This window comes from Mya arenaria, chromosome 12 (assembly GCF_026914265.1).
Source record: "Mya arenaria isolate MELC-2E11 chromosome 12, ASM2691426v1".
NCBI lineage: Eukaryota > Metazoa > Mollusca > Bivalvia > Myida > Myidae > Mya > Mya arenaria.
In genome coordinates this window covers 37561760-37588041 of record NC_069133.1, presented here as the reverse complement: position 1 = coordinate 37588041, position 26282 = coordinate 37561760, and the positions used below count along the sequence as shown (strand labels likewise).

General features: G+C 36.4%; 2 protein-coding genes across 10 annotated transcripts in view; both read right to left on the bottom strand.

Moving 5' to 3' along the window:
* The window catches only part of LOC128211403 (uncharacterized), a 34284-nt gene extending 23960 nt beyond the window's left edge, over positions 1–10324 (bottom strand). For 3 of the 5 annotated variants that reach the window (XM_052916153.1, XM_052916154.1, XM_052916158.1), the window contains exons 1-6: positions 10232–10324; positions 8473–8685; positions 7388–7442; positions 3084–6357; positions 2257–2358; positions 1396–1520 (exon numbers count right to left, since the gene is read on the bottom strand). In XM_052916153.1, the coding sequence (XP_052772113.1) occupies positions 1396–1520; positions 2257–2358; positions 3084–6357; positions 7388–7442; positions 8473–8685; positions 10232–10243 (3781 nt within the window). In that variant the 5' untranslated portion in view covers positions 10244–10324. Of the gene's footprint in view, positions 1–814; positions 866–1395; positions 1521–2256; positions 2359–3083; positions 6358–7387; positions 7443–8472; positions 8686–10005; positions 10108–10231 lie in introns of all 5 variants that reach the window. The other 2 variants (XM_052916157.1, XM_052916155.1) reach the window with 2 other exon arrangements.
* Positions 10325–12127: 1803 nt separating this feature from the next.
* The window catches only part of LOC128211857 (interstitial collagenase-like), a 103120-nt gene continuing 88965 nt past the window's right edge, over positions 12128–26282 (bottom strand). For all 5 annotated transcript variants that reach the window (XM_052916957.1, XM_052916955.1, XM_052916960.1 and 2 more), the window contains exons 9-13: positions 22546–22725; positions 22001–22137; positions 20946–21026; positions 20177–20247; positions 12128–15512 (exon numbers count right to left, since the gene is read on the bottom strand). In XM_052916957.1, the coding sequence (XP_052772917.1) occupies positions 15425–15512; positions 20177–20247; positions 20946–21026; positions 22001–22137; positions 22546–22725 (557 nt within the window). In that variant the 3' untranslated portion in view covers positions 12128–15424. The remainder of the gene's footprint in view (positions 15513–20176; positions 20248–20945; positions 21027–22000; positions 22138–22545; positions 22726–26282) is intronic.

Below are 26282 nucleotides of genomic sequence, written 5' to 3'. Positions count from 1 at the left end.
TAAGTGATACAGTGATATACAGGGAAAAATACAACACAAACCACAGTGATCGTGAACATGTAATGGTGATATGAAGCTATGATCCATGTCTTTTTAACTCTGGAATAGGATATAGTTATACTGGTACTCATTTATTTCAGCTTGATTGCAAAGATAGCTTTAAGCTGATATGAATAACTCTTAAGTCCGTTTACTGGGTAGAAAACCAGTACTAATCTCCCTTTTTAACGGCCAAGATAACATACCTGGCACTCCTTGTTGGGCATGAACCCATAACATCCTGGGTGAGAGACATCAACTTATACAACTAGACCGTTTTCTTCCTCATGTGACAGTTTGAGAGTAAAATGCCATTATTTTTGTTGGCCTAAAATTTTAACACGAATGGGATGTGCTGGAAATTATTTTCAGCGACATTGGGTCAATTGTTCAGAACTTTGTTCGTGTTTAACAAAATTGTTGTTCATTTTTAAACATGAACTATTAAATGATTGGCTCACATATTTAGAAATAAACAAGTACAACTGAAACAGTAGTGTCAAATCTTGTTAGAAATACTGCAGATTTCAAGTGTAGTCATTAAACTTCCATGGCGGTAACGATTTGAAAGTTAACAATGATTATGTTAACAATGTTGTTAACTTTGACACAATTCTGAACAATCATACTAATGTTGGCAAGACAGTGATTTTGTTTTCTCCTTTTATCAGGTAATAAAGATGAAAGAGACCATGCACGTTCCCATGCCTTATAATTGATGAGTGATATAATATGAGGTACATGTATATACAGTTAGAAGGTACCCGGTATATACCTCTCTGTTGAAATCTATTTGTGGCAACAATACTGGGCTGAACCGTCCTGGCTATATAACAAAGACCAACAAGCAGTGTACCATCGTGTAGGAAATCAGAGAAATTGCGCCACACAACATCACACAATATCATTACAACGATTCAATGACAAGGCAACACCAATTAATATTAAAGGTTTTGTTTGTCAGGTGTTGGCCAAAACAAATTTAAGCAAGTGAGCGAAATACAATGTTTTTCCTCACCATTAACAGGAGTTTTCTACATTTAAGAGCTAATTATAAGCAAATCATTCGGTCTAAAACTTCTTCACCAATTTTGGGGTTGAATATTAAAAAGAAGCAGTCACTGACTTTTTTCGCCGCATTTTATGAAGGTAGGTGTGGTAAATGCAATAAACAAAAGATCAATTTGATGTGGTCTAAACACACAGTTTGTGCAAAACACAAGCATCCATGCAAATTTATACTCACTAACACAAAACAATGTTGCATAATGAGACAAAATAAAATAAAAACAATTATCGGAAATATGTATCAAATTGTACGGAAACAGAAATAAAAGTGAAAGTGAAAGTACTGACCTTGCGGTCTATGCTGCTGTGGAGTACAGTGGTCATCTATGAATGGTCTCTGGTCAGCTGTACTATACTGGCTAATGTCACTAATCCCTACAGCTTCTTCTGACCTTGACCTCGTGTGTCCATCCCTGCAAAAAGGAATAACACATCATTAAACACCTAAACATACAAGGGTTACATGCTAAATGGATCACTGTATTTTCTATGATGTGTAATATTGACGCTGTTACGATCAGTAGGATACAACATCTAGCACAGGAACATCTATCTATGGTATGTTCCAAGCTTACAGCTGATTGTTGTACACATTTTGTAGCATGACACTTGTAGGCACAATTACCTGTGGTATGTATCTACCTCGGAGCTGATTTTTCAGGCTTGGTCACAATATACATTCTGTCGCTAAACACTGAATCATGGTTCGTTTCAGCTGGGGAAACCTCTCACAAGCATACACTAACATGAACATTTATCTGTGGTATATACTGACCTTAAAGCTGATTGTTTAGCCTGGATCATAACCGGATTCTGAGGCATTAAACTGAATCATGGTCCCGATCAGCTGGATAAATCTTACTAGTTTACAATAACAGGAACATTCATCTATGAGTATGTACTTTCCTTCCACCAATTATTTAGTCTAGATCACAAATATGTTCAGTAGCTTAACACTGAATCATGGTCCCTTTCAGCTGGGTAAACCTCACACTAGCATACAACAGGGCCATTCATCTATGGTATGTACCTTCCTTAGATCTCATTGCTTAGCCTGGGTCATAATGAGGCGTGACATTGAATAATGGTGACTTTCAGCTGGGTAAACCTAGTATACAATAACGGAAACATTTATCTGTATGTACACACCTTAAAGCTGATCGTCTAGAGGGGGATGTGTCAAATGGGTCACTGTATGTTCTTTGATGGGTCACAGGCTCACGATCTCTATCAGTTACGTAAAACCTCTCGCTGAAACAGGGAATTGGTTGAATTGAAATAAACTAATTTATTTTTCTTAGATTGTGAAACATGTTATTACAACATTATATTTATCACTCTCATTGGCACAATGTTACATGAGAGTATGGTCTTGTGGTGTGGGAGAAACCCGGGAGGAAACCCACTTGCCTGGCATGGTGAAAACACATGCCAAACTCACATGTGCCTAGGGCGGCAATCGAGCCTGAGGTGAAAAGCAAGTGTGCTTATATTTAGTAAATATACTTCTATCATAAATGATGTCACCTTCATGAATCTGTAATTTTTTATATATAACTATTGCAATAACTTTCAACGTCTTGCCATTCATGAATAGTATTGTAAATGTGCACGCTTTATAGAGATGTTTTATGCATTAAGTGCCGTAACTATCAAATAAGTATTTATGATCAAAATAGAAAATCACATAAGTGGTAACTCAATACAAAATTTATTAAATTTGTTTACTCAAATTGATATTATTTGCCAAGGCTAATTTTTATCAATTTTAAAATAAATTGTTCACTAAATTTTGTTTTGTATGACACCTCATTTGTTTGTACAATATTTCTCAACAAGCACTGAGCAACAATATACTATTTATGAAAGACATCAGAATTTGATGGATTTACAGTGACTAAGTATGATAATGAAAGTATATGTATGACAGTTAAATTTCATAGGTGCCAAAAACAAAATTGCAATACCCCACCCACCTGTCTAGTGCCCTGTCCCTTCCACCAGTAGGTGCGGTGGATCTCGACCCAGCTGACCTCCGTGATGGCATCCAGGCCTCTCGCACATCCTCCATATCCTGTCCCCCACTTTCTGTTAACTGCCTCTCCATGCCATACACTGGGTAGCACTCAACAGTTTGTCTGTAGGGTGTGCGAAGTTCAACACTCTTGTCAAAGTTTCGCTCTGACATTTTCTTCAGTTGTGTGGATAACAGAGATTTGGCGTTACTCAGAGCGGAATAAGGAGCTGAGGTTACCTCCCTTAGTGCTGTAAATTCTGATTTGTCTCCCTTCCCAGGGGAACTAAACTGAGAATACTCAAGCTGTTTTCGGACATTATCATCATCTGGTGCAAAACTATCCGCTGTCTCATTTAGACCGCTGTCATCTAAACTGGAATCATCTTTTGGTCTTGATACCATTTTCTTCAGCATTTCATGTTCAACTTCTAGAGTTTCTGTAAGGATGCCATTAACTTGCTCTTTGGGTCTGTCTGAAGCTAGAATCTTATACACTTTCTTAGCCATACTCTTGTCTTGGGAAGAATCAGATTCATCTTTATCGGGATCAGCAGATAGTATCTTGTACACCCTCTCAGCTAAGCCAGGTTGCTTTTTACCATTCACTGGACCACTAGCATCTCCAGCAGGATTCACATTGGGCAAAGCAAAATCTGGATTTGCCAAGGCAGGAGTCGATTTTTTTTCCTCTCTTCTTTCAACTTCATCAATCTGCTTTGGCTCTGACTGTCTTGAGACAGTTGGTTCTGTTGGCTGAAATCTGTCAAACAAGTCTTGTCTCTCATTTCTGTACCTTGCTATAATATCTTCTACAGATTCTTTGAGATCCCCCTCAGCTCTACGACTCATAACTTGCTGAACAATCTTTTCAGCCCTACTCATATCATCTCCTGTTAGTGTCCTTGTTCCTTCAAAATCAGTCATATCATTCTCAGTATCATTAGTGGCAGCAGAATCTGGTCTTACAGTCACAGTAAGGCTATCCGTATCTCCCGACCCTCTCATCCGTGACGATAATGTATCCCCTGTAGCCATTGTCCCCATAAACTCCCCACCAAAGCCCTGATCATACTGGAGATCTGCTCCATGGTCCCAGATAAGCCTTCGTCCATATTCACTAACTCCGCTCTCTCTTCCACCACTTGTGGTAGCTGTGTTCTCAAGAGACATTCTCGTGTCTTCCCTAGGGTTTTCTCCAATCCCCTCAGCAGCACCATCTCTCCTTGCTTTCAACAAGTGCATACTGTCATTAGCAGCAGGCTGGGGAACATCATGAAGGCTGTCCTGGATTTCTTGCAGATCTCTTTGCAGCAATGAGTAATCAATTGTCCTTGGAACATAGTCCACCTCGCCTGGATTCCTTGCAGTATAACCCTTCATTCCTCCTAAGTGATCAGTCTGCGAAAGAATGGCCCTCACTCTTCTAGCAATCTCATCGTCCGATTCATCTCCTCTGTGAGGATCTGACAGTCTAACCCCAGTGTAATCTACTGCACCGCTAGCTCCAATTTCTGCTGGCTGCTCTAATCTCTCAAACGCAGAGACCAAAATGGCATCGCCTTTAGGTTTGGGTTCCTTTTTCCTCATTGGTTCACTTGTTTCATCATCAGCATACTTTCCAAGAACCCTAGCTACTTCTTCGCTGTTCAAAGACCTAGCATTCTCAGAGTCACGAGATTTCTCCAGCTTCCCCTCACTGGCGCCACTTTTGTCCTGCATTTTGAAAGATTCATCATGCTTGGATAGGGCCATTCTCTCTCTTAATGGGAATCTCTCCTCGCTCCCTGATGGCTCCGGCCTCTGAAACTGAATCGCCTCTCTTGATTGTCTCTTTGTCTCCTCAAACAAATCCGACACCCTTCTCATCGAGACTTGACTAGGTGATCTTGTGGCAATGGTTTCTATTGACCTTGGAACTATAGATGAGCTATACTTTGGTGGATCTCTTTCCAATTTTTCTTCAGCATTATACCTCCTTTTACCTTCACTATCTTCCTTTCTATCTTGAGACATGTGTTTGGGCAGTAGTTTGGAGTACTCCGGACTGTCAGACAACAGTCTCTCCCTCTCAGCCACACAGATGTACCTGTCCTCAGATCGTGCAGCGCTGGAACTTATTTCTGGAGACTTGGAAGACCTCACTGGACCTGCATAAGGCTCGAGTCTAGCAGTGAGTCTTGTGCGAGAAACTGGACTAGTATCTTCCCTTTGCTTTCTCTGAGCTACATCGGATGACTCTTCCTTCTTTGTATCTTCTCCTGATGATGTTCCCCTCTGAGCAGACTCAAATTGTATCAGTTCCTTAATATTATCGCCAGCTGTCTCTTCAAGCCGGTCCAACCTCTCAGATCGGTCAGAACCCGCAGACCTTGCACTGGATTTCTGACTGGGCTGGGACTGCCCGCTGCTCTGGGAAAACTCAGACCTTCCACTCTTTTGGGACTCAACAGACTGTCTTCCAGCCTCCTGATCTGAGCGAGAACTTCTACCACTAGGTCCCTGAGACTCTCCACTTTCCCGACCAGATCGAGTTCCGGAACCGTAACTCTGGGCAGATTCTCCTGATTCCCTTCTATAGTTGTCTTGATCAAACTCAGATGAGGGCCTGCCAGACAATGTCCCAGACTGTTCAGACCTGTAACTCCCAGATTCCATTGACTGCCTCGCTGAGACTGTTCTATCTGTGTACTCGCTTTGAGCTTCAGGGGATCTCCGCGCATCATTCTCCCCATCAACTACGTATCTCAAAATATCCAGTTTCTCGCTGGCATTTGCATTACTTGTTGAATCTTCATTCCCATTTTTCCTATCCCTAACATTTACCTCACCAGTTGTCATGGATACAGTCGCTACTGATTCTTTAGGCTTCGCACTACCCCCAATATTTAGCGACGCCTTTGAGACAAATCCCACTTGACTTTGATCATCGCTATTAGATCTTGGTGACCTAGGTGTTTGATTAGTATCTGACTCAGTAGCATAAGGATTCCAGTCGTTATCAGATAACCCAGTAGAAGATTCTGGGTATTTCGCAATGACCCCACCTGACCCGAGCCTATGGTGGTCATCATCAGAAAGGTCAGAACTTTCGCTGCCCCCTGAGCCATGTTTGTGGGTGGAAAAGCGCCCCAGCATCAATTCTCCAGATACTTCCATGATGGCAGAGTGCACCGCTTCATCCTGGTGACTGTCTTGAAAGGATGAGGTCGAATTTGCATCATCACCTAAATGACCTGCAATATAATGTGTGGTGTTACAATCAGAAGGTGCCAGAACCTATATTCTAATGTCTCTTGGAACCTTCTTGCATTTACCAACATAAAGAAATAATGAATTTCAGAGTTTTGACAAACAAGTTCAACTGAAACTGTTAAAAGACGTCATCCTACAAAAGTCACCATTATCCATTTATTTATTGCAAACAGACACTTGGGTTGGATTAAAAACAGATCATTAAATATTTACAAGGTTTAAAAACTAAGAGCTGCTTTTATAACTGATTAAACAAGAGCTGTCTATAAGACAACATTCTCGACTATAAGACATATAGACTTGATGGCAATTGCACGCAAAGCTTTAAACAAGGGCCATGCAAAATTTTCACCCGAACTTAAATGACAAACAAGAGCCATACAAAACTTTAACCTGAACTTAAATGACAAACAAGGGCCATACAAAACTTTAACCAGAACTTAAATGACAAACAAGGGCCATACAAAACTTTAACCTGAACTTAAATGACAAACAAGGGCCATACAAAACTTTAACCAGAACTTAAATGACAAACAAGGGCCATACAAAACTTTAACCTGAACTTAAATGACAAACAAGGGCCAAAATTTGAATTATGTGCGAGGTAGTGTTGTTACACTTGATCTTTTAGTTGGTTTGATGGCTGAGAAGCAATTAAATGTGGTTACTTAAATTATTAAAACAATACTTGAACCATAATTTGAAAGACAAAAAAGGGTAATAATTGGCATTATTTTAAACCTAAAGTTGTCTAACTTGATTATTAAGTAGGTGACTAGAAAGACTTCTAAAATGTATCAATCTAACACATCAAGTGATTACTGAGATACTGCCTTGACAGTAACTTGCACACAAAAGTTAAACCAAGATGTGAGGTCAACGCCAACTCCAAGGTAAGAAGTATAAGCTCTCCTTATTCTTTGAATAGTCAAGTTAAAACACCATTAAGTAATTGATTTTATGATTAAACAATACCCAACATTTATCCAACAATTTATGCCATATACTAACCGTCGGATTCCTGCTGAGAGGAAGAGATCTCCTGTGTATCGTTGGTGGAGGTAGTCTGGAAAAAAATCATCATAAAACACATTACCAGTAATTAATAATTTGGTAAACCGAAGGAAATTGCCCACAAAGATTTTGAAAAAAAAGTCTGCTTGATTACTGTATTACAGTGTAAAATGAATGATACATGATTTTATAATTATAGAATCTTACATGTATTGCCATTAAATAGAAAAAAATGAAACAAGTTTAGAAATAGAGAGCCTGTCGTTAGTTTAATAAGATTTTTTGGGAAAGGCTCAGGGTTCTCAATAAGTTTCGGTTGAACCGTCTCAAATAGTAAAGTAACCGACCAGTTTCTACTTATTCTACTGAAATCACATTTAGTTTTCCGAACCGGCCCTATTGCCATTTTAATCGTCCATTTTGGCCGGCAGCCGGTTCTTATTGAGAACACTGGAAAGGCTTCATGAAAATTTGTATTAAATGACAACTCAAGTACATGTGTATTAAAGATATTTTTAATCACATGAAACATTTGTTGCCAATAATCTCATTTCTGTTAAAGGTTTGACACTAAATTAGCTTGGCAGAAATGATGTCAATGTCAACTGAAGTTATATTACACAAATGTAATTCAAGAAAATACATAATCATAATTTGTTGTATTACACTCAAAGCGAGGAACATCATGTGATAAAATCAAATCATAAATGTCATTTGGTTGGGGAGCTAAAACTAAATCAGTCTTCGTCGTAACTGGGTTGCCCAAAGGACGGGACAAGTAAATACTGTTTCGGGCAAGTCAAAATTCACTGGTGGTTGCCCGGACGAGCAAGTGCATTTTTCCGAAATTTAGATCACTTTGTTTTCATAATTTCTTCAGCAACAATTCACAAATTCTGATTGAACGTTATTATTATATTGAAATATTGGCTTTCGTATATTTATGCATAAATTGGTTATTTTGGGCAAGTAAAAATGTTTTTGGGCAAGTGGTTTTCTTAAATTACTTGCCCGAAAGGACAAGTGCTGAAAATTCTTTAAGGCAAAGACTGATCAATTGATTTATTTTCACAATTACTAACCTCATTGTTAACAGTGCTGTCCATATTTCTGATAGTATGTTGCGACAATTCTCGCCCACTTTCTGGAGGTGAAGTAAGTGGATACTGGCTGAGATCTGTTCCCAGAGTGTCTGGAGATGCTTGCAGTAGATGAAAGCTCCTCGCAGATCCGGATGAATAATTTCCTGTCTCCGGATCAGGAGAAAAATCCGCCTGGAGCCGGAACCAAAAATCCTGAAATTTATAAAGTGCAGGAAAGAGGTTAATGATTTAATTCATCCTAATATGTTAAGAAAGAGAAAACTAAATAAGTTAACCAACAGATGTGAAAATTCCTATTTAAAAAAGTCTACATTAGTTCCTTTTAGTTTAATCTGACCCGATCTCCAAGATCTTTATTATCATTATTTCATGGGTGAATTACTTTCTTATTACATCTTTGAATCTTTTTATACCTATCATTACGATAAAACCGTTAATGTAAAATAAAAACATGGTCCTTGATATAATTATATTTTACTTGTTTTACTCATTGACAGCTTATCAACCGATTCAATAGCACAGCTTTGGAGCATGCTTGTATCTTAATATCGTTGTTTATATGGTTTGCAGTCAATACATTCAATATAAGGCTGGTGTAGCCGGGATTCAAACCTAGATATTTCTCGATAAAATATTTTAGTCCTGGTTGTCCAGTAGCGCAGTGGTTACTGCATTAGCTTCCCACCTAGGCGACCCAGGTTTGATTCCTGCGCTAGCGCATGTTAGTTCGGTTTGTGGTCACTACGTCGGATAAGACCACACTCTTGCACAACATGGTGCCAACAAGAATGATTAATATCAGTTGCAATAACATGTTTCATAATTGTAATAACAAGCAAGTTTAAACTAAGTCCTTCACATTCACCATTAAGCTACTAGAGAAGGTATACACTGACTTGCTTTTGAAATCATTATGAAATAATTGGATAATAGCAACAATTGCCAAACTTGTCGAGGAAGTGACAGACAATGCAGGAATTGCTCATGAAAATGAATATTGTCATCATAATCAGCTTGAAAAAAATAGATGCATACAGATTAGGATTGATAATACCTGTGATTTCAATGATGCCATTCACATATATATATATTGTGCCATGTGGTTATTGTTCTGACTAAGAGTAATATGTTTATAACAAAGAGAAAATAATTACATTTCCTAAACAATCTTTAAAAGTCTTGTATGATATATAACAACAAATGCCTATGTAAACAATGTTAGTTGCTTTATGAAAAATACAGCAATTTATTATAAAATTGTATTTAATCTAAATATATTTAATAACTGGATTCTTGTTTCAAACATAATAAACTTATGTCTGACCAAGCTGCTTCATCATTGATAGGTTTCAAAACAAAACATTAGAATTCCACGCAAATAAATTCCATTAGAACTGTAAGCCTGAAACCTTTTAAATTTATCTCACAATCGACTTTGTCAACCTCCATTTCGAAATAAAAGATCATAATACATGAAAACACACACACACAATATGGAAGTTTCCTACTTACCAATTGCTATACAGTTTAATTCATGCAGTTAAAGTGTTAGTGACATTGGAAGACATATTGGAATCCCGGTCAACAGAACTAACTTGTCCAGTCTTGTCAGGACTTGAAAATGAAAATGTAAACAAACGAATGGAATGCATAATTGTGGATAAACTGAGCAAAATTTAGGGGTTATTGACATGGCAAGTTTGAATAATATTTATATCAGAATATGACTGTGGTATACTTTTCGGTCCATGTTATCAGACTAAGTTGGATTCATTGAAAATGTAATTCTTTATTTCTATTTTCGAATTTGGCAGACATTTTTATTGTCAAGGTCATTCAGACGCTTGCCTAATTTAGGTAATATAATTCCCGTATGTATGCGTCCCAGTACCGTACCGGCAATGCAACATATTCCACGCAGCGGTTATTTCCCCTTTTTCAAACATATTTTCCATTGCCGCATGCATGAACTTTGGGCATAAAATAATTATTGAAAAGTTGCATTATTTTAAAGCATTAAAACATGACATCATTTTTATTGTAAAAAAAAACGTTTGTCAAAATAGCACCCAAAAAGTGAGGCATTTTTATCTTTTTATCATGTAAATATATCACCTTTACAGTTTTATAAATAAGTTCATTGAAACCTTTACCGTGTGAGGTATATTTTGTGATTGTGGTAGAGGGCATGAGTTTACAGCATCAAATATGTCAGCATCTCTTCCTCCGTCTGTATGGATTTGCAGGAGATCGTATCTCAGCACTGCCGTAGCTCCACGATAACACTGTAGACCCGGGCAAGCACATACGTATTTTTGAACACATTGCATTTTAATGCATTAGCTATGCATGAAACCGCATAGAACTATACATGCAGTGAAAAAACCTTTCTAATGAGAGCTGCTACCAGACACATACGCATTCTATAGGAAAGGTATTTACATTTTTATATTAAATTCTTATTTGATCTAACAAAGCCTTTAGGGAATCATCAAGGAGATATTTTCAACAGTAATACTGCACTGATTCGAATCCTTCCTAGGTACTATACTATCCGCTTAGCACAATGGTTGGTGGACTCTACTTCTCACCAAGGCGTACCTGATTCCATTCTTATTCTATACATGGAGGTAGGCTGACATAAATGTGGTCGAGCGCTCGAAAACCGGTTTATCACCTATAATGTTTTTCCTCAGAGCGCATTCGAATTTATTTCCCGAATAAGCCTATATGACCGGAGTTATCTCATATCCACTATCGCAACAACACTGCTATCTCCGGCAAGCTTCGGGATATATCTGTGTTTGGTGATGGTTGAGCCTGTTCCGATTGTCATATTCATTGAAAGCAATTCTTTGACAGGTCTGGGTTCATTTGTGGCGGATCCGTGGTAAAGTGGTAACACACTTGCCTGTCAATTCAGGGATCGCAGGTTAGATTCCCCGTCGCACCACTAAACAAATGCTAATTGTCTCCAGTGAGGGACGTTAAATGGGGGTTCCGTGTGACAGTGCTTTACACTGGTGCACGTGAAAGAACCAGAGTAGCTCTAGGCTCTAGCCAGGGTTAAAATCTGGCTGTGCACTATGCTCCAAAACACATTAAATGACTAACAATCTTATCGGAGCACTGCGTACTGAATACTCCAATAATCAATAAATTCGAAGACATTCGAGAATCTGCGTACTGAATACTGCCCATTTTGGGATTTTTATGTTCAACTCAGGGGCGGCTCCAGGATTTGATGTTAGAGGGGGCGTACCTTAAGGGCGTAACCTTTTGACTTGCGCCCCTCCCTAAGAACCAAAATTAATTTGGTTTAAAGTGTTGACGGGGGCGGGGGATATGGGTACTACCCCAATATTAACATGTTGTAGTCCGAAATGTTCATTTTGAGCGTATTGCTTTACTATTTTTCTCCTATATTGAAATAAAAAGCAATCTCGGGCGTTTTCGGGGGGGGGGGGGCACGCCGGGTGCGTCCCCTTTGGATCCGCTAGTGCAACTTAACACTCTTGGGAACACTACTTAATCGCAATTGAATGCCGCGGACTAAAATATACAATGAATGTATGCCTCTTAAATACATAGTTACGACCATGACTGTGGGTGCATTTAAAAAACAAAACCAATCTGTAATGTCTGTCAATGTTTAATCAAAATATAAAACGTGGTTAATGATTTATTTACATAAAATGAAATGATTATACCGTCAATATACAAGACAGTATCGTAAAAATTGAATAAAAGTGTTCAAATGATAATCATAGTATAAATTGCACAATTGAAAAGAACATTGGACTTATTGTTCAGAACTTTGTTAAACTTAACAACGTCGTTAAAATATGAACTATTTTATTATGTGCTCAAATATTTTGATATAACATTTGGTTAAAATCTTATTAGAAATAATGCAGATAACTAGTGTATCCATTGAACTTCTAGAGCAGTAAAGATTTGAACGTTAACAACGCTGACGTTAAAGTTAACAACGTTGTTTACCGTTGTTAACTTCAATAGAGTTTTGAACAGTAGGTCCATAATGGTACAGGTACAGTGTTATACACAATCGTTATTCAGGTTAGTGTATGAATAATTAAAGTAATAGTTTTATTTTGGTATTTATTCCCGACCGCATTATTTGGAAAACTATAAGCAAAGCAATATTTTCTAAGTACTACATGTATTAAGATCATATAAAATATGTTCTAACTGTCTTAGATTATATAGTGTGTTTTACAGTAGGTGAGAATCAAATTATGACGTCATGTCTGTTAAGTTGTCAAACTGCAATTCTTAACGAGTAAGCGCGAAACCTATAAGAGGCCGATAGGTAATTTAATTTGCTGGAAATGAAGATTATACTCTTAGTAATAAAGAGGGATGAAAACATATTTCATGAGATCTTCCGCGGCCTTTCCACATTCAACGAATGTTGTTACAAGGAATTTTATAATTGGCACTAGTGTAGATCGAGTTTAGGCATTAGCATTATTTTGCCATGTCATTTATTTTTACCAAACCCATACATTCATGATTCGTAAAAAAATCTTATTGGGAGACACTGTAAGGAAATGCATAATTTTTAATTTTGTATTAATCATATTACACCCCCGTGTCTCAAATAAATTGCAGACAGTTGAAATTTTGCGAGGGTCTAATACGTATATTTTTAAATCATTGTATTCTGAGAATCAACCAGGAGTGGTATTAAATATGTCGCCTAAGTGGATTTAACGGTCATACATCACTGACTCCATTCACTGTATATGTCCGCTATTTATAACACGTAATCCGATTAGCTACATCGTTCTCAGGTCCATTAAGACTAAAATTGAATGCCATCTCAAGTCGCGAATTAATAGATAGCGAAATATAAGTGTACCGTCGGGTGTCAGTGATTATATAATGGTGAAGATCAAACTTCCTAAATTTTTGCAATGCTTTGTTTAGAAACAGCTTGGAGAAGTAATGAATTGTGCATACTTAGTTTAACAGGCAATAGCAAATACAATTGGCCTACAAATACTTTTCTAAATAATGTAAAATTCGAAAGCAACTACTGTACAAATTGAACGGCGAGGCATATTATACTGTATGCAACTTCATATTATATTGTATGTAACCCTTCTTTAGCCTACCCGCATATTTTATGATGTTTGCAATTTGCCATTCTACAGCCATAAAAAACTTAGTGTTTACGCGCATGGCTCCGCCAATGGACTTTTTGAACGGAATCTGATTCAATTATTTAGAAAGTCTCTGCTGATGATACCACGAAATGTTTTTCAATTTTTCATTAATTTGGTTTATTTAGCGAGATATTTAGCGGTTTGCACATGCACGCTAGTTAGTATAGAGGCATTCGCGCTAACACTAAGTTATCGTTTATATTTGCTTTACAAAACTACAAGTTCGGCAGGCTGGTGGAACTAACCTGTTTTTTTACATTCGGAGCTTCTCGGCCATTTTTTTCAAAAACAACCTCGGATGTATATGGACGGTTTACATACTTAAAAAGTGGTACGTTTAAGTCCGCTGCAAATAGATCGCGTAGTAATCTTATTTAGTAGTTAATATTTATGACTTAACTCTTGGGAATCGTAATTATGTTTGCAATAATACACTTCACTGGCAATCAATTTAAACTGAGAGCAATGAATATAACTCTTAAACACTACATTTAATTAACGCTTTTATTCAAAAAAATACGGACTACTTCAACAGATATACCGGCATACATCCGAGGTTGTTTTTGAAAAAATGGCCGAGGAGTTCCGAATAGATTTTTTATTGAGGGACTTATACACTGATGAAATACCCTGTCAAATGCCCTTAAGACATAATTGTACGATAACTTATTATTCATAAATAAATATAGTTATATTTACATCTTGTTGATAATATGTCTTTATGATAAATGGGCAGCGTGGTTGATGTTATGCTTATTCAATGTTTTATACAAACTATGCAAGGCAGGGTTAGCACGAATTCTATGGTTCGCAGACCGCTGTTTTATATTTGATAATAATGTTTTTGGGATGTAGTGTGATGCATGATTGTAGAGATTTTCTTCAGATTGTACACTGGCCTTGTTTAAAGTTCAACACTTTTCTGGAGAATTCTTGACATAAAAACGGCACCGAATAGATTAACACTTCGATGCCTTTGCAGCACATACGTTAGAATATCGGGGCAGTGTCCATGCAGTCATTGGCACAAAATCACGAGTGCCTTGGTCAATGACTTTGTTTTTGCCAACAACGAAAGCAGCCAAACATTATTTCACGACATAAAGACAATAGGCAGTTGTATCAAATGTTAATGCTGCACTCTCACAGATTTACCGTTTTAACAACTTTTTTTATTTTTTGTCTTGGAAAGAGCAAATTTTTGCGTAAATATCTGTAAATCAATGATATAAGGTTGCTGACAAAAAATCAGATCGTAGATTTTCATATTCCGTTCGAAAATTAATGTTTTATGGCTTAACTATTGGTTTAAGAAAAATGCATAAAACATCACTTTTTGAACTTTAATATAAAAATCTGCGATCTTTTTTTTGTCAGCAGTCTTATATACATGTAACTGGTTTCCATGGAGTTTCGCAAAAATTGGCTCGTTCCAAGACAAAAAAATAAGTTTTCAAAACGTTCAATCTGTGAGAGCGCAGCTTTAAGTTGTGTTAATTTCAAGTTTTTTAAACATCGTTCAAGATCATCAAGTTGTAACTAGCAAGTTTGGCCCCTTGATCAACAGCCAAATGAATGTTTGGCACAACTATGTTATATTTTTCCCTTTCGTCTGTTCATTGACATACTGATGTTGTTTGTTTCGCTTTGAGATACATTTTAGATGCATTGCTTGTCACATGAACGCAATTTGTTTAATCAATTAACATCAGACGCAATTTCTAATCCCTTTGCGTGTCCTAGCATATATCCTTCATCCAGTCCGGTGGCATCGGTCTTGGATATCCTTGAACCACCTTGTATGAGCCTGGATGTACTTTGTAAACTCTGAAATGGAATTAGAATACTTTGAAATTGGTTGAGTGAACATAAATAAACTCAATAAAAATGATTTTTTTGTGTGGGGTTTTAAGGTCTGCCTGCGCCCTATAATGACTGCATAATGGCTTGACCCCGTCACATCCCCAAGTGTAAATCCGTTTCCATTTTCATATTTGAGGCATGAAATTAGGCCATATATATATTTTTTTTATGTTTAAGCCATGAAATAAGACAATAGTTGGTTTCGGACATTTTTTTTTATCTTTGGGCCATGAAATAAAACCATAATTTGTTTCGGCCTATTAGGCTTTTTATATATGGACCATGAAATAAGGCCATTGTTGGGTTTCGGCCTATTAGGCTTTTTATATATGGACCATGAAATAAGGCCATTGTTGGGTTTCGGCCTATTAGGCTTTTTATATATGGACCATGAAATAAGGCCATTGTTGGGTTTCGGCCTATTAGGCTTTTTATATATGGACCATGAAATAAGGCCATTGTTGGGTTTCGGACTATTAGGCTTTTTTATATATGGACCATGAAATAAGGCCATTGTTGGGTTTCGGACTATTAGGCGGTGCGTGTGTGGGGGGGGGGGGAAGGGGCGTCGTTGTGCAAAAAAACTTAACCATGGTCATAACTTAGAAACCGTTCAATATATTCAAAGAAACTAGGTACAAACGCTGCCTATGATAAAACACACATTTTAAGCAAAGCTCGCAACGCTGGCTCAAATAATTGTTGAATAATACCGATTGTTTGACTGAATGATAAAAATAACAACATACGAGCGTTTTCGTTCAACACGCAGCGTTCCTGATTGTGGTTATCGTGCCACTTGTCATTCTAGTGTCATAGATGAACTTCTCAACTTTGTAATTAACTTGTTGCTGTATTGAGGCGTTCAGTAGTCTCATAGCGTTTGAAGTTTGTTTGGCAAACGGTATAATAGGCGTTCACTATTCCCATATCATATGAAGTTAGTTTGGCAAACGCTACCTTATAATGACATTTGAAGGACAAGCTTAAGGTAACGTAAGATCAAGTAACGAACATGAAACTTAGTTTGAATTTACGTGTTGACATCACATATGTAGCACGTCTACTAATCACTCCAGCAGGGCAATTTAAAATACAGGGCTGACCCGAGAAACCTAAAACGTATTATATATTTAATGGCAAAATGGCCAACTCCATAAGATAAACAGATGATCGTATGCTAAGGACACACGGTGTGACGTAATACGTTAATTAATGTTATATTTAAGATATAATTAAGATTTAATTAAATGGATATGTGTCTACATACTGTATGTTTAGTAATGTAGGGCATATTTGATTGTCATTTGAATATGGAAGTGGTTGACAGCCGACCTGGTACAAATGTACAAAATGGTCATGTTTATTACAAAAACGTGTATTCCTTGGGTTGTAAAGCTGTCATATTTATATAAAAAAGTAGTACTTAAGTGAGGGGTTTTCGATGTGAAGACAGAAGGGCTATGGAAGGCAATGAAAGCGGCCTTGGGTCCTTAATGGACGGCAGTTAGGATGCGGGATTACCTTAAATGTCATGCTGTATTATATACTGATTATTATACTTAGAAAGAACGTTGAACAATAAAGTACTAACATTCGAACGGTTGTTGTTTAATAGCTTAAAGACTTCCAACAAGTTAAGTGAACATTAGTATTACTCTACAACGGAATATACAAAACGCCATTAAATTGTTCTTTCAATAATTAAAATTAGTTAAACGTTAATTTAACGATTAAGAATACAACAAAATGTTTGTTACAGTCACTTGGCACAAAGCTCAAAGGACAATCGAACCAATACGTACACTCATACTGTAACAGCTGGAAAATACGTATACATATACTTACAAACATGTATAGATAATACAATGCAAACTACAGTTCAGGGACAATTTCAAGTAGTAAAAAAGCAACGATGACCATGATAAGAGACTCAAGCTTCAAAACCAACGATGACTATGATAAGAGACACAAGCTTCAAGACAAACGATGACTATGATAAGAGACGCAAGCTTCAAGACCAACGATGACTATGATAAGAGACACAAGCTTCAAAACTAACGATGGCCATGATAAGAGACACAAGTTTTAAAACTAACGATGACCATGATTAGAGACACAAGCTTCAAAACTAACGATGACCATGATAGAGACACAAGCTTCAAAACTAACGATGGCCATGATAAGAGACACAAGCTTCAAAACTAACGATGGCCATGATAAGAGACACAAGCTTCAAAACTAACGATGACCATGATAAGAGACACAAGCTTCAAAACTAACGATGACCATGATTAGAGACACAAGCTTCAAAACTAACGATGGTCATGATCAGAGACACAAGCTTCAAAACTAACGATGGCCATGATCAGAGACACAGGCTTCAAAACTAACGATGACCATGATAGAGACAAAAGCTTCAAAACTAACGATGGCCATGATAGAGACAAAAGCTTCAAAACTAACGATGGCCATGATAGAGACAAAAGCTTCAAAACTAACGATGGCCATGATAGAGACAAAAGCTTCAAAACTAACGATGGCCATGATAGAGACAAAAGCTTCAAAACTAACGATGGCCATGATAGAGACAAAAGCTTAAAAACTAACGATGGCTATGATAGAGACAAAAGCTTCAAAACTAACGATGGCCATGATAGAGACAAAAGCTTCAAAACTAACGATGGCCATGATCAGAGACAAAAGCTTCAAAACTAACGATGGCCATGATCAGAGACACAGGCTTCAAAACTAACGATGGCCATGATAAGAGACACAAGCTTCAAAACTAACGATGGCCATGATAGAGACAAAAGCTTCAAAACTAACGATGGCCATGATCAGAGACACAGGCTTCAAAACTAACGATGGCCATGATAGAGACAAAAGCTTCAAAACTAACGATGGCCATGATAGAGACAAAAGCTTCAAAACTAACGATGGCCATGATAGAGACAAAAGCTTCAAAACTAACGATGGTCATGATAGAGACAAAAGCTTCAAAACTAACGATGGCCATGATAGAGACAAAAGCTTCAAAACTAACGATGGCCATGATAGAGACAAAAGCTTCAAAACTAACGATGGCCATGATAGAGACAAAAGCTTCAAAACTAACGATGGCCATGATAGAGACAAAAGCTTCAAAACTAACGATGGCCATGATAGAGACACAGGCTTCAAAACTAACGATGGCCATGATAGAGACAAAAGCTTCAAAACTAACGATGGCCATGATAGAGACAAAAGCTTCAAAACTAACGATGGCCATGATAGAGACAAAAGCTTCAAAACTAACGATGGCCATGATAGAGACAAAAGCTTCAAAACTAACGATGGCCATGATAGAGACAAAAGCTTCAAAACTAACGATGGCCATGATCAGAGACACAGGCTTCAAAACTAACGATGGCCATGATAAGAGACACAAGCTTCAAAACTAACGATGGCCATGATAGAGACACAAGCTTCAAAACTAACGATGGCCATGATAGAGACACAAGCTTCAAAACTAACGATGGCCATGATAGAGACAAAAGCTTCAAAACTAACGATGGCCATGATAGAGACACAATCTTCAAAACTAACGATGGCCATGATAGAGACACAGGCTTCAAAACTAACGATGGCCATGATAGAGACAAAAGCTTCAAAACTAACGATGGCCATGATAGAGACACAGGCTTCAAAACTAACGATGGCCATGATAGAGACTCAAGTTTTAAAACTAACGATGACCATGATAGAGACAAAAGCTTCAAAACTAACGATGGCCATGATAGAGACAAAAGCTTCAAAACTAACGATGGCCATGATAAGAGACACAGGCTTCAAAACTAACGATGGCCATGATAGAGACAAAAGCTTCAAAACTAACGATGGCCATGATAGAGACACAGGCTTCAAAACTAACGATGGCCATGATAGAGACTCAAGTTTTAAAACTAACGATGACCATGATTAGAGACACAAGCTTCAAAACTAACGATGGCCATGATAGAGACAAAAGCTTCAAAACTAACGATGGCAATGATAGAGACAAAAGCTTCAAAACTAACGATGGCCATGATAAGAGACACAGGCTTCAAAACTAACGATGGCCATGATAGAGACAAAAGCTTCAAAACTAACGATGGCCATTATAGAGACACAGGCTTCAAAACTAACGATGGCCATGATAGAGACTCAAGTTTTAAAACTAACGATGACCATGATAGAGACAAAAGCTTCAAATTAACGATGGCCATGATAGAGACAAAAGCTTCAAAACTAACGATGGCCATGATAAGAGACACAGGCTTCAAAACTAACGATGCCATTGTTTAGTGACTCTAGCTTCAATACTAACGATGGCAATGGTTAGAGACTCACGCTTAGGTCTTACAGACATTCCACGCGAGACACACTACTTCACAAAGAAACAATGGCAATTACATATACACTAACACAACTTCATTAAAAAATGTTGGGGGCTATTCGTCTTTGAATGGTCAGCGAAATTGGGTATCACTGGGGGTTTCAACTTGAGTCCACGTCCTTCAAATTAAACTAGAAACAAAATGTTGCTGATTTATACACTGTGTATTTTATTTTATGATTAATTTATAAAACTTATTTCTAATACTCACTTGTCCTTTTTGAAGAAATATACATAACCATCTCTCCACCTAAGCGCGGCAGTAGGTGACGTCGGCAGTCCCTGAAAGACGGACAATTAAATTACAAGAGATGTCATTTGGCCAGTCATCAGCTGGTTGGTATAAACCTATCAGTCCATCATACAAAGCCGTAGCTCGCATTATAACTATAAATATGGTCAAAATAACAACTAAAATTTGTGCATCACCTAATATGGCCAAAATAACTATTGAAATTTGATAAAAGGGTAGCACCTAAATGGCTGAAAAACAACTAAAATATGATAAAAGAGTAGTACTTAAATGGCTGAAAAACAACTAAAATATGATAAAAGAGTAGTACTTAAATGGCTGAAAACCAACTAAAATATGATAAAAGAGTAGTACTTAAATGGCTGAAAAACAACTAAAATATGATAAAAGAGTAGTACTTAAATCACAAATTGATTTGATGAAAGTGTTAAATCTAAATGGCCAAAATCACAACTGAAAAAAAATGATGAAAATAGCCTAAATTGCCGAACTCACAACTGAAATTGCATGAAAGTATGGCAAAAATAACTGAAATTTGATTAAAAGTGTGGCACCTAAAATACATTATGAAGATATCAGTCACAGTGAAGTTGAGATTGTTCATTGGCACCAATATATACAAATGTAGTATTTAATAGTGCGAAACTTAATTTACATTTGAATTGACAAATCGGAAAAATAATTTAGAATATGGCATAGGGACAAAACAAAGTTAAATGCTCATTACCTCAAAATATGCACTGGTAGAGAGTGGGTAACCTTTCTTTACTCTGTCTGTAGCAGTGCTCCATTCCCAAAACTGGTCCCCCTATTGACAGAACAAAGCAAGATATTGGTAAATGTCGCTCGCTTTGAATACATTCGATTAATTTGCAAGACATGGGTTAGTATTTCAATTTGGTCTTATTTGGATCTTAAAATGGTGTAGCTAATCGGATTTCGTGTTATAAATACTGATCTATACAGTGAATAAAGTCAATGATGTATGACCGTAAGATTGATTTAAGTTGCATATTGAATACCACCCCATAAATACAAACTACAAATACTGAACAAGCGGAACAAAAGAGAGGTTTAAAAGACACTACCTGCGTGTTTACGTTTGGAGTACTTTTTTGTACACTACGTTACCTATGTATGCTTACAATGAACATGTTCGAAATAATATGTATCATAGCAAGATTTTTAAACTTAACCTTTAAAATTAAATAAAACTTAGAAACAAATACATGTACACGTCATGTTTCACGACTCCTCTATTAAATGAAATTGTTCGTGACCAGAGATGGAGACCAATTAATAAATCATTTATCAATAGACTTTCATAGCAAGTTCACAGTTAGGTCAATACAAAATGTTTCGTCACGTAAACTCATCCGACAGGATAAATATTTTCAAAGCTTATATCACTGTAATCAAATTCATATACTGGACAAACTCGCTATGTCGATGTATTGGGACCTCGGGAAATACTTCGAGATAACGAACATTCAGTATAACCAAAATACAAAAAGTGTAAAATAAATCTAAGAATTTATAAATATAAGTTCGAATTAATCAGAACATCGAGATAACAGAGTTCGACATAGCGAGTTTCGAATTTTTATTTTAATAAAAAAACACAGCTATAAAAATACACGAATATTAAAATATCGTTATCAATTCATGTTGGGGTTACCGCCTTGGACGGTTATAGTGATATCAGGGATTCACTGGGGGTTAAACCAGTTTATAAGCGTTCAATCTCACACATGTTTATATTACATTGCAATGTTTCCATACCGCAAATAGAAGTAAGCGGGTGATCCCATATTGGTCACGGATAACAGCACCGGCACTAGGGGTTTGGGGCATCCCGGTGATATTCTTGGGAAAGCCGTAGTCGAGATCAAAGTTTGTGTATCGCCACAGAGTATTATCTAAAATAGACTACATTTGTTAAGAAAGAGTTAAGCTGTATTTCATTCGCAATATGTTCGACAAAACGTATAAGAAACGGTAACTAGCTCGTCTAAGTAAGAAACTATTGACTATTTGACTGGTTCGTTGATTATTTTAAACACAAAATATAATGTAGTGAGTTGTAGGCAAAACGCATTGAACAAAATCGCATCAGAAATTGAACTTGAATTATATGTTGATTATTTGATCTAGTCATGATGGACCGTATAAACATGTGTACGTACAAATGCTTTTCATGATATTATTCTTCTAAATCTTACTTTTTTACTAAAATTTAACATTTAAGAAAATTCATAAACATGAACAAGTAAAAAAAATACACGAATAAATTATATATTAAAATATCAAGGTATTGAAAAACATACTGAAAAATAAATATGTTTTCCTTCTTTCAGCCCAGTAAGCCACTGCGTCAACCTTAGGAGGCCCGTTCTTGTATACTTCAGTAATGTTGACCTTCTTTGAAGGTTTGCGCACCAACTTTCCTTTCTGGTCAATCTGAAGCATATAGCCCTTGCGGAATATATAGGCGTACCCATCGGGGCCTGGAAGAGGTAAAACGCATAACGTGTTATTCAACATATATACAAACTCAATTATGATTTTATTTCTAGATTTGAAAACTATTTGGCCTTTGTATTTTGTATTGAATGAAGAGGACTTACGCCTTGTTGAATATGTATGGGCATGGTAGTGGGCATGGTAGTATACAGAGGATATTTGGTGATTTCAATTTAAGATCGCATTTGATTTCACGAGTGTCATAGAAAAACATATTTTCACGAGTGGTGAAAATTGATAATTTCACTGTTGCTATTTCGCTGATAAAACTCAATATTTCATCAAAAAGCATGAAAAAAAACATATTTTAAATATTATGGATCGTCCCGTAATATAAGTTACACAAGTAGAATTTAAATGTGTATTTCCCATTTATAAACCACAGAAACTGATTGTTTAACCGGCTATTAGACAACCCCGCACTAAGCCAAGTTTTCACAACATAACCAAAACTGTCACATGTCATCGATTTTTTCAGACGAACGGTGGAATAAATTCGTATAAACATTTGTTTTTTAAGAGCTTGTCTGCATTGTTTAATACACATAAGTATTCAGGTTTGGTTTCAAATTGTGTTTTTGCAATGCCATCGTTCTTAAATTTTATAAATCGAGATCTATGTTTAAAACTACATGCTAAACTTAAATGAATGGACTTTCGGATTTTCTGTTTCGGATTTCAAATTATACCGGACATTCATATTTTCTTTGTTATTGCACATAACGAGGAGCAAAACAGACGTTTCTATATGATCGCACTTTTTACTTGTAATTCACTTGACATTTGGAATGTCCTCACATTTTTGGAAATTTTCTCTTGTGCATGAATGCACACAAGCTTAATTTGATCATGTGACCGCTCTTGACGAATCGGAAAGCGTCATTTATATAAGTGATGAGACATTTTGAAATTATCTACTCTTTTGCAGGTTTGCACATTTACTTGCTTTTCTGATCTGAATGACATGGCCTAAAATCAGGTAGGGTTGAATTGACTACTGTTATTCTATACATGTATTCATACATGTACGTTAGATTTTGCTTGCATACATGTCTCAAATATGTGTGTGAAATCGTGTATATTTAAAAAAAGAATAATGTTCGATTTCATTTTGTGTTTGATGATATTGAATAATAATATCTATCGAGTATGAACGCGCAGACTTGTTAAGTTCTGTGAGTAAATTAAATTTATGGAACTTCAGGATAATTTAGTGCCAGTAAGTGATTCGAGATAAAAGAATTCCGCTAAACCTAGTAATATGGGGCGCTCACATTGTTACATACATATATACTAGTGCTGTTTTTCTAAAACTATTTTTAACCTGGTTCGGGGAAAAATCAGGAGGGTAATTGGGGCCCCCAAAAGGTCTAAAAACAATGTATATTAAAATATGTTTTGGAAAAAAGTTCATCCGGAAGCACAAAATACATCCAAAAATTGAAACAAGAGTCTCGGTCTGACTGAGACTCTTCATGGACAGTAATGATAAGGTTAGAACACTGTCAACGTCCCTTAGTCTTTTGTCTTTGAAGAATAAAGAATAAATTAAATACATGTCATAATGTTTGAGATTTGCGTATATATGTAAACTAGTTATATCAGACAAACGTCTGGAAATTTATTCTAAAACTATTAATAATTGTAACAAGGATATGTATCTTAAGAATATTTCTTTACTAAACCGATTCAGAAAAGAATATTGTTATCATATCTTTCTGCGCATATGCCTCTATGGTTGTGCTTTTGCGTCTGACATTCTTAGTTAATTAGTAAAATGGAATAAAAACAAACGCAATTTTGAGCCGATCAAACCTTTCTGCCTGAATTTCTAAGCTAATTTTTGGCTTAATTAAAATGGGGTGGCGTCAGAGATTCCTACGGACTACTGATAACAGGGCGTTTAGCCGTTTTGCACCTAAATTTCAAAGGAATACCTGTTCATATCACAAGCAAAGAACACAACAGAATTACGTTGTTCTCTAATTATCCACAATCTAGGTCTGTAAGTTATAGATCCCGGAGGAAACACACTATATCTGAAATATGTTTGATCCTGATTGGTTGGGCCATTGGTTTGATCAAGCTAGATAATATCAAAGATAAAGGTTTATTAATCTACATGAAATAAGATACTTAGACAAAGAAAAAAATACAAACTTGGCATGCATGCAGGTTATACGGGGAGGCTCAGATAGGGCATACACTTTGTTAACAAAACCATTGATTGGTAAATATTTTTCTAAAATATGTAGACTTATCAAAATTGAAGCATCATGTGTTTTTGCTATTTTCTCTACCAGTGCAAATAATGCATTTCAATATTAATGTTATCTGTATATCCATTTACCATTGATTTCAATAATGCGTTCAGGTACTTACATACCTATAGCATATACAAACAAAAGTACAAACAATTCACATAAACAATTTCACCGAAGCAATAATTCAAAATGCGAACATTTAAATTAACAAAATACAGTAGTTAATCCATTTCCACTTGATTGAAAATGCATATTGTAAGTTAAAAACACTTAAACTATTCTTTTTTAATTTGACTGCGAAAATTTAAGGAAATTAAACTTAAGTTTTAGGACTTAGGTTAAGAAATGTCCCAAGAAGTTTTGTGAATACAAGCCCTGATCATAAAAAACCTATAAAAAGAGGTAAAATGAAACGAAAATATGCTTTCCATGATATTAACTACTAATTCGATTGCATACTTTGATAAATAAATTCCCTGTTTTGCAATCACTGTAGTTTTTTTGCGAACAATAGTTTACCCTTTGTCCCTTGGTAGTAATTGTTTCTGAAGTATCGTTTCTTGACCTATTTTGTTCAAAGTTCACACCGTTTTGCAATCACCGTCGATTGTTTGCGAACAATATTTTACCCTTGGCCCCTTGGGAACACTTGTGTCTGAGGTATCGTTTATTGACCGATTTCACTCAAAGTTCACACCAAGGTTATCGAGTGTACGATACGTTAATGTTTCCTTTGATTATAACTTATCTTTTTTATCTAAGAGAAGAAAACATACGTCAAATGAAGATGTTCCTCTGGTGGTAAATATAGTTCCAAGGCAGTTTACCAAAATTTATGAATAGACATGTTATGGCATTTATATTGTTCTGTTGTCTGGTGTAGTTGTCGTTTGTGCTTATTTGTGCTCATTTAATCTTTAGGGACTGTACACCAGATTGGCACCAAAAAAAGTTTTTTTCTGTAACGAATCTCAGGACAATTCTTTAACAGAATGTGTTACGCTTTGATATCATAATTGTAAAAAAGTACCAAAATGTAAAAGTACTTCAGTTAGTAAGTTTCAATGTACACATAAATACAAAGTTTATGTCAGTTTTCGACAATTTTCTTTTTTTCTTGCAAATTTGTCATCTGGTGCACAGTTGCTTTAAAAGGTTGTTGGTAAATGTTGGTACACGTGTTCCTGTGAGGCTGAGCGCTCACACGTTCGTTAAAAGGGGGAACTCTTTATGTTTATTTTTTTAATTTATTGCATTCTTAGGTTTAACTCATTTGA